Below are 15,030 nucleotides of genomic sequence, written 5' to 3'. Positions count from 1 at the left end.
TGAGTCCCACGTGGGACAGAGATTGTGGCTGATCTGATTATCTTGAATCTAGCCCCAGTGCTTAGTATAGTGCTTGGCACATGGTAAATGTTTAGCAGTGCCATTATTATTATTATTATTATTATATACTTCAGTATGTTTGTAGTATACACACACACATTCACATGCATATGCACATCTCCACACTCCTTGAAGTACATAAAAGTCAGCTCTCATGTTTAATAAGCACATGGAAACTGAGATAAAATCCTTCACGTCCATTAGAGGCAGGGCAACTTTGGGCAAGTCATTTCACCTCTGAGTTTTCAAGCCTGTAAAATGGGGATAAGAAACTTGCCTCTTATCTGAGGAGAATAATGAGATAATTTCAGTAATGTTCCCTGAGCGCCAGGGAAGAATGGATACATCATTCTGAGATAGTTTGACAGACAAACGTTGACTGTACGAGGATAAAACTAGACCTGTATTGATGCCATTTCTGTTTTGCTCTGCCATTTTCTTCAAGTTTAGAAGAAAGATCAGAATAGTTAGCCTTTGATAGGCTTGGAAAATAGGTGCAAAGAATTACTATGATGAACTGTCTGAATGAAAAAAAATCCTCACCTTCAAGGGAAAAAAGCGCACGGTTTTATCTTCAACTAAAAAATTGGAGGCAGCATGGGCCTAGTGGAAGGACCATAGTCCAGGAGTTGGAAAACCCAGGTCCTTGTCCTAACTATGCCACTGGCCTACTGTGAGACATTCTGTAAGTCATTTAACTTCTGTCTCATTTCATTCACCTGTAAAATGGGAATAGGATACCTAGAGTCCCGTTTTCTTTTCTTTTTTCTTTCTTTAAAGTGGTAAAACTCCCAGTTACACAACTGCTCTGTACATGGCCTTCGGAGCCAGGACACTCTCTTGGGTAAACACAACACACTGTGACCATGTTGACTGGCATGCCTATTAATCTTGATTTCATGAGAAATTTTAATACCACTCTGAGTCCGGTAGAGAAGGGGGCTTGTGCAGAAGTAATTAGAACTAGGGAAGGTAAGTCTATTTAAATCAACTCCAAAGAAAGGTTTTAAACAGGGTAGTGTAAAACAGCCACTCTATTTTCACCTAAATTCATATATTCATAAGAAGCTATAGGCTGCTGTTTTCAAGGTACTAGATAGCTTTAAGTTGACTCTATTTTTAAAGGGGTCACACTGAGGGCTATTTTATAAAAGTTATACAGTTTGTGTCATCTTTTTCAAACCAGACCATAGCGGTGGGGGGGTCCCCTGACAAATGTTAGTCCAGGGACATTCTGGGGGACTTGTTGGAACTCCCTTCCTGGTGTCTTTGGTGCCATGTTGCGCTCAGTAGTCCCACGCACTGCAACTGTAGCTTGGTCTTCAGCTCGTCTGCTCTGTTCCTTGTTTTCCTGAGAATCTTCTTTAGCCCAGTCTGATTCCCCAACACTCCCCCTGAGGAAATCTCCCTCAGTTTACATATCACCATAATCTAGAGACGCCACAAGGGCTTGTATTGACTTGTAGGGGGGAAAGAGTTTTAGTTTCGTGGGTCCTTTGCCAGGGTATGGGTATGTGTGTGATGTGTGTGTGTGTGCGTGCATGTGTGATCTTTCTAAAGCCTCAGGGCCCTTTCCACAGGGTCCCAGGATCCTCTTCCTTAACAGAGGCTCCTCTTGCAAATATTTTTAGGTCCCTGCCCCCAGTTGACTTAGATTATCTTCTCCTTTCAGAACAAGGTAACTAGGACTGCATGGCCCTGGAATAGGAGGTCATCATCATTCCTTGGGCTCCACCACCCAATCAGGATCCAGTTCTCAAATCCCAGTTTTCAGAGAAGCACTTGCTTAACTCAGAACAGTGGATTTATAAAAGGGATCAACCTGGACAATAAACAAGATTTAGCGTCCCCCAAATACTGAGGGACCCAGCACCCCGAAAAACATTACCTCCCCCTTTTAGAGCTCTAAATCCCTTATAAGCCTGCTTGTTCAGGGGCCAATATGACTCTTCCGTGGAAACAAAATGCACTTTCCCCCCCTTTTTTTTTGGCCACAGGAATTTACTTGAACATCATTTTAATTTACTGGTTTTCCTTCCTTTTTCTTCCCTTTCCCCGATTTTCACAGCCCCCTTCCCAGTTGCTGCTAGGAATCTGGTTCCTGAAGTCCCCTGTCTATGGCGAGGGGGCCAGGGCATACTCATTCTTCTAATCCTTATCATCATCAATCGTATTTATTGAGCGCTTACTATGTGCAGAGCACTGTACTAAGCGCTTGGGAAGTACAAATTGGCAACATATAGAGACAGTCCCTACCCCACAGTGGGCTCACAGTCTAAAAATCCTTATCATGGGTGTGTGTGTGTGTGTGCGTGTGTGTGTGTATGAGGGGGTGTTTTGAGGGGGGCTGCAGTGGGCAAAGAAGATGGTTCCTGGAGGTAGAAAGAGGACAGAAAAGTGAGAGAGAGACATAGGGAGAGGGAGAGATAGCAGAGGGAAGGAAATGCTAGGGAATGGGGGGCCAGGGGAGTTAGAGAAACGACCCAGAGACAATGACACAGAAAGACAGAGATGCACAGAGAGACAGAGACTGGGAGGTGAGAGAGACAGAGAGATAAGGACAGATGGAGTGACAGTCAGGAAGATAGTACGAGACCGAGAAAAGGAGAGACAGAGATGGATGGGGGCGTACAGTGGTGGGGAGAAGAGGGAGAGAGACAGAGAGACAGAGAGAGAGAGAGAGAGAGAAGTGCAGAATCAGCATGGCGTAGTGGCTAGAACATGGGCCTGGAGTCATGGGTTCTAATTCTGACTCTGCCACTTGTCTGCCACGCGACCTTGGACAAGTCACTTCACTTAGAGAAGCAGTGTGGCTCAGTGGAAAGAGCACGGGCTTTGGAGTCAGAGGTCATGGGTTCAAATCTAGCCTCCGCCACTTGTCCGCTGTGTGACCTTGGGCAAGTCACTTAAAACTTCTCTGTGCCTCAGTTCCCTCATCTGTAAAATGGTTTTTTTTTTTAAAAAAATGGCATTTATTAAGCGCTTACTATGTGCAAAGCACTGCTCTAAGCGCTGGGGAGGTTACAAGGTGATCAGGTCGTCCCACGGGGGGCTCACAGTCTTAATCCCCATTTGACAGATGAGGTAACTGAGGCCCAGAGACTGCTAAGACTGTGAGCCCCCGGTTTCACAACCTGATCACCTTGTAACCTCCCCAGCGTTTAGAACAGTGCTTTGCACATAGTAAGCGCTTAATAAATGTCATTATTATTATTATTATCTGTGGGGTGCAGGGGAAGAGTGGGAAGGAGGGTCGGAGACGGTGGAAGGTCTGGCTTAGTGGCAAAAACCCGGCCCTGGGAGCCGGAGGACGTGGGTTCTAATTCCGGCTCCACCGCTTGTCTGCTGTGTGACCTGGGGCAAGCCACTTCACTTCCCCGGGCCTCAGTTACCTCATCTGTCGAATGGGGATTAAGACTGTGAGCCCCACGTGGGACCCCAGCCTTCAGAACAGTGCTTGGCATATGGTAAGCGCTTAACAAATGCCAGAATTATTATTATTAGTAGTAGTAGTGTTATCGGGGGGCACCGCCCCTTCTCGCTCGGAGCCGCCCCCCGGGTTGGGGGTAGGGGTGGGTGTGGGGGTGGCGGGCAGGGCCCGGGGGGACCCGCCCCTCGGACGGCCTGGCTCCAGGAGGTGCCCTTGGGGCCCGGCCCCTACGGCCCCCTGCCCGGCTGAGCCCGCCCTCGGCCCGTCCCCTCCCCACCCCCGTCTCGCCCGGCCGCTGCCCGGCTGAGCCCGCCCCCTGCCCCGCCCCTGCCCGTCCCCCCCGCTGCCCGCCCCCGCCCCCGCCCCCGGCCCGGCCCTCCCGCTGCCCGGCCGCTAGCCCACCGCCTGCCCGGCTGGGCCCGCCCTCTGCTCACCCCCTGCCCGGCCCTCCCGCTGCCCGCCCTCTGCTCACCCCCTGCCCGTCCCCCCCGCTGCCCGCCCCCGGCCCGGCCCTCCCGCTGCCCGCCCTCTGCCCACCCCCTGCCCGTCCCGCCCGCTGCCCGCCCCCCCCCGCTGCCCGGCCCAGCGCGCCCCTCCCCGCTGCCCCCTGCCCCCCCGCTGCCCGTCCCCGCCCCCGTCCCGGCCCTCCCGCTGGCCGCCCCTTGCCGGGCCCAGCGCTCTCCTCCCCCTGCCCCCCCGCTGCCCGTCCCCCCTCCCCCTGCCCACCGCCGGCCCGGCTGAGCCCGCCCTCTGGCCGCCCCTTGCCCGGCCCAGCGCGCTCCTCCCCCTGCCCACCCGGGCCCTCCCTCCCTCCCCCTGCCCACCGCCTGCCCGGCTGAGCCCGCCCTCTGCCCACCCCTGCCCTCCCGCCGCCCGGCTGGGCCCTCCCTCCCCCTGCCCCCCGCCCGTCCGGCTGAGCCCGCCCTCTGCCCCCCCCTGCCCTCCCGCTGCCCGCCCCCTGCCCACCCGGCGGCTGCCCACCGCCTGCCCGGCCGGGCCCTCCCTCCCTCCCTCCCACCCCCTGCCCGGCTGAGCCCGCCCTCTGCCCACCCCTTGTCCTCCCGCTGCCCGCCCCCTGCCCACCCCTCCCGCTGCCCGCCCGGGCCCGGCCCCTGCCCACCCGCTGCCCGTCCCCGCGCTCCCCCTGCCCACCGCCTGCCCGGCTGGGCCCTCCCTCCCCGTCTCCCCCTGCCCACCGCCTGCCCGGCTGAGCCCGCCCTCTGCCCACCCCCTGCCCGGCCCTCCCGCTGCCCGGCCGGGCCCGCCCCCTGCCCACTCCCTGCCCGTCCCCCCAGCTGCCTAACCCCCGGCCCACCCCCGCCTCGGCCCTCCCTCTGCCCATCCCCTGCCCCCTGCCCGGCTGGGCCCGCCCCCTGCCCCCTGCCCCCTGCCCCTCCTCCTGCCCGGCTGGGCCCGCCCCCTGCCCCCTGCCCCTCCCCCTGCCCAGCCGGGCCCACCCCCGGCCCGCGACGGCGCATAAAAAGGCGGGCAGGCAGGCCGGCCGGCCGGCCGGCCCCCTCGCCTTCCCACCGCCGCCACCCCGGGACCCTGCAGCTGCCCCCGCCCAGCCCCGCCCCGGAGTAAAAGTGCCCCCCGAAGTAAGTGCCCCCCGGACCCGGCCATGGCCCGCAAATGGGGCGGGTGCAGGGCGCCCACCGTGGTGGGGCTGCTGGGCCTCATCTGCACCGTCTTCGGCATCATCATGGTCTTCGTCCTGCCCATCCTCGTCAAACAGCTGGTCCACAAGGTAAGCGGGCGGGGGGGGGACGGGGGACCCCGCGACCCCCCCAATCCCTATGGCTAAGAATCAATCGATCGTATTTATTGAACGCCTACTATGTGCAGAGCACTGTATCAAGCGCTTGGGAAGTCCAGGTTGGCAACATATAGAGACGGTCCCTACCCACCGGTGGGCTCACAGTCTAGGAAGAGAGGAGCACCGTGGTCCGGTGGAAAGAGTTCCCGGGCTTGGGAGCCAGAGGTCCCGGCTTCTAATCCCGCCACTTGCCAGCTGGGTGACTTTGAGCAAGTCACTTCACTTCTCTGGGCCTCAGTTCCCTCCCCTGTAAAATTCTAGACTGTGAACCCACTGTTGGGTAGGGACCGTCTCCATATGTTGCCGACCTGTACTTCCCAAGCGCTTAGTACAGTGCCCTGCACACAGTAAGCGCTCAGTAAATACGATTGAATGAATAAAATGGGGGTGAAGACTGTGAGCCCCACGGGGGACAACCTGATTACCTTGGAGGAGGCAGCGTGGCTTAGTGGAAAGAGCCCGGGCTTGGGAGTCAGAGGTCTTGGGAGTCAGGGATGGTGGCTTTGGGCACTCAACAATAGTAAATAATAATTATAATGGGATTTAAAAGCTTAATATGTGCGAAGCACTGTTCTAAGCGCGGGGCGGGGGGGATAAGGTGATCAGGTTGTCCCACGTGGGGCTCACAGTTTTAATCCCCGATTTACAGATGAGTTAGCTGAGGCGCAGACAATTGAGTGACGTGCCCGAAGTCACACAGCTGACAAGGGGCGGAATCGGGATTAGAACCCTTGACCTCTGGCTCCCAAACCCGGGCTCTTTCCACTGAGCCACGCTGCTTTATCAGCAGTTATCTCGTTTGTAAAATGGGGATTAAAAGTGTAAGCCCCACATGGGACAACCTGATTACCCTGTATCAACCCTCGGGGCTTAAAACGGTGCTTGGCACGTAGAAAGCGTTTAGTAAATACCACAATTATTGTTATTACCCCAGCTCTTAGAACAGTACTTGGCACAGAGTAAGGGCTTAACAAATACCATCATTAGTATTATTATTATTAACCGACTACCGCCGGGCCACGTGACCCCCAACTTTAATTCCCACCCTTTGCGTGGCCGGAGGAGTCGGGCTGCTTTTTTAAGTCGGAGCTGCTGCTGTGCTTCACGCTGTGCAGGTGTCCGGCCGGGGTCCGGTCCTGGACATGAGACTGGCCTCCGCAGCCTGGTGCCACCTCAGGGGACGAGCCACTCCCCGGCCCCTCGGAGACCTCAAGTCCGCACAGTGTCCATAAGAGTGAGTGCCCCTTAATCACCCCACCTTGATAGTGCCACCCCCTTGGGAGTGACCGAATGACTGAACTGGACCACGGCCTCCAGGGTCTCGGCATCAAAGATCGCCCAGTTTGATACTGGTGCTCTTTAACTCTAACAGGTGCCATGGTGGTATGCCCCGGGCAGTGCCCATTTCCATTGCTTATGGACTCCTTAAAGGCAGACCTTGGTAGAGAACCAGGAACCAGGGAGATGGGAGGAAAGAGGAGGCTGGGGGCATGCGCTTGTGTGGATGGGCACACGGGCCTTCCATTTAGCTATCCCGGTAAACCTGGGACACGGTCAGACGATCCCCTAAAGAACTGTTTGGGCTCCATGGCCAGAAATCAGCCATGGTGGTATGCCCCGGGCAGTGCCCATTTCCATTGCTTATGGACTCCTTAAAGGTAGACCTTGGTAGAGAACCAGGAACCAGGGAGATGGGAGGAAAGAGGAGGCTGGGGGCATGTGCTTGTGTGGATGGGCACACGGGCCTTCCATTTAGCTATCCCGGTAAACCTGGGACACGGTCAGACGATCCCCTAAAGAACTGTTTGGGCTCCATGGCCAGAAATCAGCCAGGCCACAGGTTACTGATGTGGAAAAGGAGGGAGGCACTGTGGAGGAGACTAATTTCCAGCCCCTTTCCCAGCCACCCAGATAGGGGTTAAGTGAGTTTGCCCAACTTGTGAATCTGGGAAGTGAGACTTGCTCAGGTAACGGGCTGTCTAAAATGTTGGCCACCTGCCTGTATTGACCAGGAGAAGCCATTAATCTCAGGGTCCACTCAGCTTTGGAGCAAGCCTGATTCAGTGCCAGGCACGAGGTTGCCACTTGCATCCGTAGCGGCATTTAAAAGCCATAACAGTAGCAGTGATCCCTGCTTCCCTGGAATTGGCAGTGTGGTCCAACCTCCAACTTCCCATTTTTACTTCGCAGTTCCCAACTTCCCAGAAGAGTGGAGGCACAGTGAGGTTGCCTGCAGAGATGTTGGGGCCACAGATTCCCCTTCCCCCATTTTCCCTTGACAGCTTGGTTGTTCAGACTGCAAGTGGCTGTGTTGCGGGAAGAACCATTAGAACGTCCAGTCCCGTAAAAAGTAACTGAGTGAAATTATTTTACCTTTAAAATTGTGTTCGTTTTAATTAGTGACGATTGAAATGGAAAGGCTTTCTTCTAATTCGAGCCATTGTCCTGACAGGTGAGTTGAAAATAGGTCCGCCAGAAGGCTGAATATGCAAAGCTGAGCCCTTGATGTTGGCCCTAAATACTTTCGCTCGTAAAATTGTAGTGAAAGTAATGCTTTGGGAACTACAATTCGAACACTTTGCTTCTAACAAGACCGCTTCTAACATAAAGAATGAAAAGGAGTCAAATTACTCAAGGCAGGGAGGTGATGGAAGTGTGCAACAAGTGTGTTACTGCACACCCTATCAAGAAAGGTGAGGCCCTTTGAGTAAAACCTTTGAAAAGAATGAGAAACAGAGGGAAAAGAGAAAACAATGCTAGACACTGCAAATGTTGAACAAAACATGAGGTAGCCTTTTTGGATGGCTAGTGGGGCCTGGGACCGTCAGCCCATTGGGTAGGGATTGTCTCTCTTTGTTTTCAGCCCCACAGGCACTTGTAGGTGAAATTCACTGTCAGTGATGTCCCTGAAAATGAGGGTTGACTTTGTAATTCACACCCAGAGGATTTGTTCAGGAAAACCAGCCACCCCTTACTTAAAAATGGTAGCATGTTTTATTTACGGTATGTAAGTGCTTGCTATATGTCCACCACTGTTCTAAGCGCTGAGCTAGATAGGAGTTAGATCATACACAGTCTCTGTCCCACATGGGGCTTACAATCTAAGTATTGGGGAGAACGAGTTTTGACTCTCCAGTTTACAGTTGAGGAAACGGAGACACAGAGGAAAGTTTGGCCAGGGTCACACAACAGGCGAGTGGCGGAGCCAGGATTAGGACCCAGCTCCTCTGACTATGCTCTTCCCACTAGGTCTTGATGCTTTCCAGTGTTCCCAGCTGAACACGTTTGTTTTTTTCCAGCAAACTTTTTCAGCAAACAGTGTATATACCTCAAGTCTGATAGATACAACTTGTTTTGCAAAAACTAAAAACTGATAATCGAGTGTTGCGGCCAAATTTTTGTGGTGCTGCAGGCGTAAAAGTACAGATATAAGGCTTTCCTTTAATGGTGGTTATGAATGTGCCTGTATTCCTTTAGCTAAAACCAGTTTCTGTGTGTTTTTTGGGGTTTTTTAAAAGTCACTTAGTTAATGAAAAGGACAGGTCTATGGGTCTGCCCAACAATGTGTCGGTTTTTTTTCTACTTCCCCAACTTCAGTGTCAGTTAGGATGATGGGAACTTAGGCTAAGGTTTATTTGGCTTTTTCCCAAATACCCCAAAGCAGCCAGATCACTGTCCTTCCCACACAGCCATCCGCTCTCGCCCCTTGCGCAAAGGATGCCCTTGGAAGTTGGCGAGTCCTTGCTAAGTGAGAAAGATGAGGATCTGGCCAAGGTTCTTGTGTTGAAACCTTGTAGCTGAGTCAGCTTGCCCTGAAAAGTTCTTTGCCTTCTTGTGTTAAAATCTCACTCTCCAGTTTTATAATTTAATTTGTCATGAGATTTATCTGCAGTTCTAATGAGTGATAAAAGATAACTAGATTCCCCATTCAATTATTTTTTCAGTGACTGTTGAAGAAACTTAATGTGGGAACTCCAACGATGCATTTATCATTGGAGCCGCAGGCCCAACTCTAAAGGGAAAACAATGTTTTTTTTTAAAATATCTGACAAGATATGACTTCACTTCAGAAATGACAGTGGTTGTGTAATAACACAACCATCACCTCAATTGCCTTTGTACTCTTAGGTTAACTTGATAACTTGGCTGGTCCCAGAATACATTACACTCACCACAATTTTAAGAGCCAGTGGGAGCTAGGGGGAACTCCACATCTTACTTTTTTTTTTCCTCCCAAGTTGACTAATTATGTTCATTTAGCAGCTACTTATTATCCTTGCAAATAGTCTGAGTGATAAGGGAGTGGCTAACATCTTCTGTCAGGTTAGGAGGAAACGCCTGGTCAGTGTCAAGCAAGTGAACCCCATTGGACAATATTGATCTTATTTGCCTTTTTTGTTTTTTGTTTTTTCTCCTAAGGGGGAAATCACTTTCTCCTCTTCAGTCCTCCAATTGAAATGATTTTGGGGGCCATGTAGGTTCCCTCGTCCCCATCTCCATCCCCCCAACTTACCTCCTTCCCTTCCCCACAGCACCTGTATTTATGTATATATGTTTGTACATATTTATTACTCTATTTTACCTGTACATATCTATTCTATTTTATTTTGTTAATATGTTTGGTTTTGTTCTCTGTCTCCCCCTTTTAGACTGTGAGCCCACTGTTGGGTAGGGACTGTCTCTATATGTTGCCAACTTGTACTTCCCAAGCGCTTAGTACAGTGCTCTGCACACAGTAAGCGCTCAATAAATACAATTGATTGATTGATTGATATCAGTAGTTCTGCATGAACAATGTGGGCTTAAACTCGACTCCCCTTCTGAGGGTTGTGATGTCACCTACGGCCCCAAAAATGCGCTTAGAAAAGCCATCAGAATACTGGTCTAGATTTTTCTATTAATTCATACACCTGTATATTACCTGACATGTTCATTCCCCACATTCCCCACAGTGCTTTGGAATTTGTCCGAAGTCCTTTTCGCCCAGACTTACTTTCCTCCCTTCCCACTCCTATGCTTAGGTGATATCTCCAGTTTGATCGAGGTCAAATGCCATGGGTTCACAATTTCATAACCGTTTAGTCCTTACCTGAGTAGGGTGCTCTCTTTCCAAACAGCTTTTCAGTTTTCAGCAACCTCTCTGCTGCATTTTTGTTTCTCTTTCTCCCTTCCTTTCATGTAAATATTTCCCATTTTTGCTCTTAACTAAAACTAGTAGTCTTGAAAGTTTTAGTTCAATAAAAGGAACTTTCAAATATCTGGCAGTACCCCATTCCTTGACTTTAGTTTTGTTAGGGCAATGCAGGGTTATCCTGTCTTTATTGGTGAGGGCAGCTTGATGTCTCCTCTTCCTAGAGAAGAGTGAGTCCCGGAGAGCTGTCCCCACATTTTTTTCAACTTCTAACTATAGAATCTAAGATTCATGACTCGTTAGAAGACACTGTTATATTCCTTGAACCCATTGGTGCCAGATGTCTTTTAATAAGCCTTTAATGAAAGGGTTGGTAGGTGGCCTGTCTGGGCTTATCCTCCTCTGCCTTCTATTTCTAGCTGGGAGTCTGCAGCTCCACCTCCTGTCTTTTTTTTTTTTTTCCTTTTCGTCTTTCTTTCTTTCCATAGCAGTCTTCCCACTTTGCAGCTCCACTATCTCATTTTTTCCCAGGATCTGAAAGCCCCTTCCATCAAGGTGGCTTTCCCTAGCTCAATCTTATATTTCCATTTAGATTTAGGTCTGACTCTGTCCTTTGGAATGCAGCGTTGATGCAGAAAGTGTTACGCTTTTCCAACGCTCTTCCCTGCATCCTGATCTGGTTCCTTCTGACCCTCACTGTCAAGGGAACTTTTTGTTACCCCTTCCGCCTAGGTTCACAAAATTAGATCCCAGGGGTGAGGTTTTTGTCCATCTTGAGACCTGTTTTTCCTAGGTGGTGATTTATCAGGCCTTGTTCTTGAATTGTCCAAAGGAATATGGGCTGCTGAACAGTCTGCTATTTTCTGATTGAAACTAGTCAGGCTCAGTCAGTCGTGTTTCTTGAAGGCTTATTGTGTGCAGACTGCCCTGAATGCTTAGAGTACAATACACATGATCCTTAGGCACAAGGAGTTTACAATTAACTGGTCAGGCTCCTGAAATGAGGGCTTAATTTGGCTCTATTGGCCTTTGGCCTGAGCTCCTGTGCTAGAGCTTTGCAGAACTCCATAACCACCTGTTCTCACTCATTGGTGTACGAGGGAGCCTTTTGCTCGAAGATAAGGTGAATGGAGTCTCCATGGAGCAATGGGATATTCCCAAGTGAACACTGGCAGCGTGCTATGAGAGTGGCATGGCATTAGGAAAACAACTTGTATTTTCTTACTCTTGACTTTCCCACTTCCCCTTTCCCACTTCTTCCTCCCCCGTGACTGTTTCCTCCCTATCCCATGACTTTGTAGCCAGAGACAGTTTTTAAACTTTCCTTTACTTTTGCTCTAAGTGTAGGTTTATTTTTGTTTCTCATCCTTCCTTTAGCATTTATCTTTTCTGGATGGTTTTCTCGTTAGCCCTTACTTATATCCCCACAGATTTTTACATAACACGAAAAAATATCCATCAAGAAAGTCCAGCTACACCATGACCTGTGTAGTTGTTGAGTGGAATTGGAGAAGGGATTAACCTTTGGCTTTCTGCCCAGACAGAAGGAGAGATGGACCCACTTTCTGAGCTATGTGAGTGGTGTCAGGGGGAGGGGACATCAGCAGGCTCTTCTACCAGGGGCTTCCAACTTCCACTTTCTTAGGTTGTCTGTGTTTCATCCCCAGTAATCTAAAGCAGCAGCACCTGAGGGGGAAGCATCATGACATATCACTGAAAAATTATTTGCTCCTCCCTAGAAATAACTTTGTCCTTTTTTTGTTTTGCAGGGTATTTTTAGCACTGACTGATGAGCTGTACAACACTACCTCTGAAAGTTACTAATACATAATAATAATAATAATAATAATAATAATGTTACTTGTTAAGCACGCACTGTTCTAAGCACTGGGGTAGATACAAGTTAATCAGGTTGGACACAGTCCCTGTACCAAATTGGGTTCACACTCTTAATCCCCATTTTTCACAGATCAGATAATAGAGGCACAGAAAGGTTAAGTGATTTGCCCATACTGCAGCCTGGATCATTTTTCTAAAACTTTGTTCTGCACGCCTCAAAAACCTTCAGTGGTGATCTGTTCCTTTCCGAATGAAGCAGAAAGCCATTGGCTTTAAGTCATTCTGTTGCTTCTCTTCCTTAAGTCTGTTCTTTCACTTTCCACGCCCCATCATCATCAATCGTATTTATTGAGCGCTTACTGTGTGCAGAGCACTGTACTAAGCGCTTGGGAAGTACAAGTTGGCAACACATAGAGACAGTCCCTACCCAACAGTGGGCTCACAGTCTAAAAGGGGGAGACAGAGAACAAAACCAAACATATTAACAAAATAAAATAAATAGAATAGATATGTACAAGTAAAATAAATAGAGTAAAAAATTTGTACAAACATATATACATATATACAGGTGCTGTGGGGAAGGGAAGGAGGTAAGATGGGGGGGATGGAGAGAGGGACGAGGGGGAGAGGAAGGAAGGGGCTCAGTCTGGGAAGGCCTCCTGGTGTAGGTGAGCTCTCAGTAGGGCCTTGAGAGGCCATCTTATGCACTTCATTTCCTACCTTGTTTTCTACTCTTCCTCCTTCCTCCTTTGCTCTCTCCCTCTTCAGTTCTGCCAGACAGCATTTCTCTGCATCTTCAAAGGCTTCCCCTGAAATACCACCTTTTCTTAGAAGTTTTCCATGTGTAATCTTTCTTCTCCCCAGTTCATATCCTCTCAATCATCACCTAAATACTTAGTAGCAGTCACAACCACCCAGCCCTGTTGTACATGTTGATAATATATTTTACTATTTAAGCACTTATTTGGTCACCTTTCCATCTTTCCACCTACCTGTGAATTTATTTTGAGTCTATCCTTGCTCATTAGACTGAAAGTTTTTGAAGGCAGGATTTTGCCTCTCGATCAATGGACTTATCTGATCGTATTGGAATGCTTACTGTATGCAGAACACTGTACTAAGCACTTGGGAGAATACAATACAACAATAAGCAGACACATTCCCTGCCCACAAGGAACTTAATGACTGTGAACCCGTTGTTGGGTAGGGACCATCTTTATATGTTGCCGATTTGTATTTCCCAAGCATTTAGTACAGTGCTCTCCACACAGTAAGCTCTCAAATATGATTGAATGAATGAATAATGAGCACTTACTGTGTGCCGAGTACTGTACAAAGCCCTTGGGAGAGTACATTAAAACGGTAGACAGTTTCCTGTCCACAAGGAACTTACAGTCTGTCACTTCTCCAAGAACTTTGTAAAATGCTCTTCACATAACTGCCACTCTAAATAGTACGCTTATTAGCTAAATACTGTTTTTGCTGTTTTTTAACACTTCTGTCTTGCCCCCCAGCCTGTGTTTCAGCACCTAAACTTCATTCCCCAACCCCCTTTTTTTTTTTTTCCTTTCAGCCCTCTAGATAACTACTAGTCCTGATTTACATTTCTCCAGGAAGTTCATGTTTCAAACAAACGTTGCATCTTCTTGGCCTGGAACTCCCTGAAAAGTACCTTGGAAGGATAGGAGTTCCTTAACTGGACTGGAGTTAATGCATGGGCGGATGGGCTTGCTGTCCTTGTTGGGCCAGCCCATCACCCATGAGAAGCAGCGTGGTCCAGTGGATAGAGCATGGGGCTGGAAGTCAGAAGGACATGGTTTTTAATCCTCGTTCTGTCACTTGACGGCTGTGTGACCTGGGGCACATCACTTAACTTCTCAGTACCTGTACCTTATCTGTAAAATGGGGATTAGTGCAGCGAACCGATGGGAACATGGATTGTGTCCAGCCTGACTAGCTTGTATCTAACCTAGCGCTGAGAACAGTGCTTGTCACATAGTAAGCACTTAACAAATACCATCATCATTATCCTCAGAGGCCCTGTGGCTGGGTTGAACTGAAGCTGAAATTGACTGGGGTATAAAGGCAGCTCTCTGTCTTGATTTAGGGGGCTGCAGTGTTTTGAGGTCTGTCTCCCCCCTTCTAGACTGAGCCCGTTGTTGGCAGGGATTGTCTCTATTTGTTGCTGAATTGTACTTCCCAAGTGCTTAGTTCAGTGCTCTGCAGCCAGTAAGCACTCAATAAATACAATTGAATGAATGGCAAAGGGTATGGAATGGTGGGGAGAATTGCCCAACTGAGAGTGGACTCCAGGCTTTGGGGGCTGCACATTGATGGGCTGCTGGGACTCTCAGAAGGCCATAGGGCAGTTATGCACAATCAATCAGTGGCATTTGAGCCCACTGTTGGGTAGGGACTGTCTCTATATGTTGCCAACTTGTACTTCCGAAGCGCTTAGTACAGTGCTCTGCACACAGTAAGCGCTCAGTAAATACGATTGATTGATTGATTTGAGTGCTTACTGTGTGTGTGTGTGTGTGTGTGTGTGTGCGCGCGCGCGTGCACGCGTACACACACAAAACACTGGGCTAACATGCTTGGGAGGATACACTACACCTAGTATGCATGATTTCGGCCCTCTAGAAGCTTACGGTCCTGCAGGGGATGTGATAGTGTCCTCTGGGGAAGTGAGTCCTGAGCCCACTCCTCACTCATCTTTTGTGCTGGGGCACTTTCTTCTTGGGACTAGAACAG

The 15,030-nt window shown here is 49.7% G+C and overlaps 1 protein-coding gene across 2 annotated transcripts in view; it reads left to right on the top strand.

Moving 5' to 3' along the window:
• Positions 1 to 5,068: 5,068 nt before the first annotated feature.
• Positions 5,069 to 15,030, top strand: part of SCARB1 (scavenger receptor class B member 1) — a 64,537-nt gene continuing 54,575 nt past the window's right edge. For both annotated transcript variants that reach the window (XM_038762341.1, XM_038762340.1), the window contains exon 1: positions 5,069 to 5,237. In XM_038762341.1, the coding sequence (XP_038618269.1) occupies positions 5,112 to 5,237 (126 nt within the window). In that variant the 5' untranslated portion in view covers positions 5,069 to 5,111. The remainder of the gene's footprint in view (positions 5,238 to 15,030) is intronic.

Source organism: Tachyglossus aculeatus, chromosome 21 (assembly GCF_015852505.1).
Source record: "Tachyglossus aculeatus isolate mTacAcu1 chromosome 21, mTacAcu1.pri, whole genome shotgun sequence".
Taxonomy (NCBI): Eukaryota; Metazoa; Chordata; class Mammalia; order Monotremata; family Tachyglossidae; genus Tachyglossus; species Tachyglossus aculeatus.
Note: the sequence above shows the minus strand (reverse complement) of the source record. Positions and strands in the feature narration are given on the sequence as shown.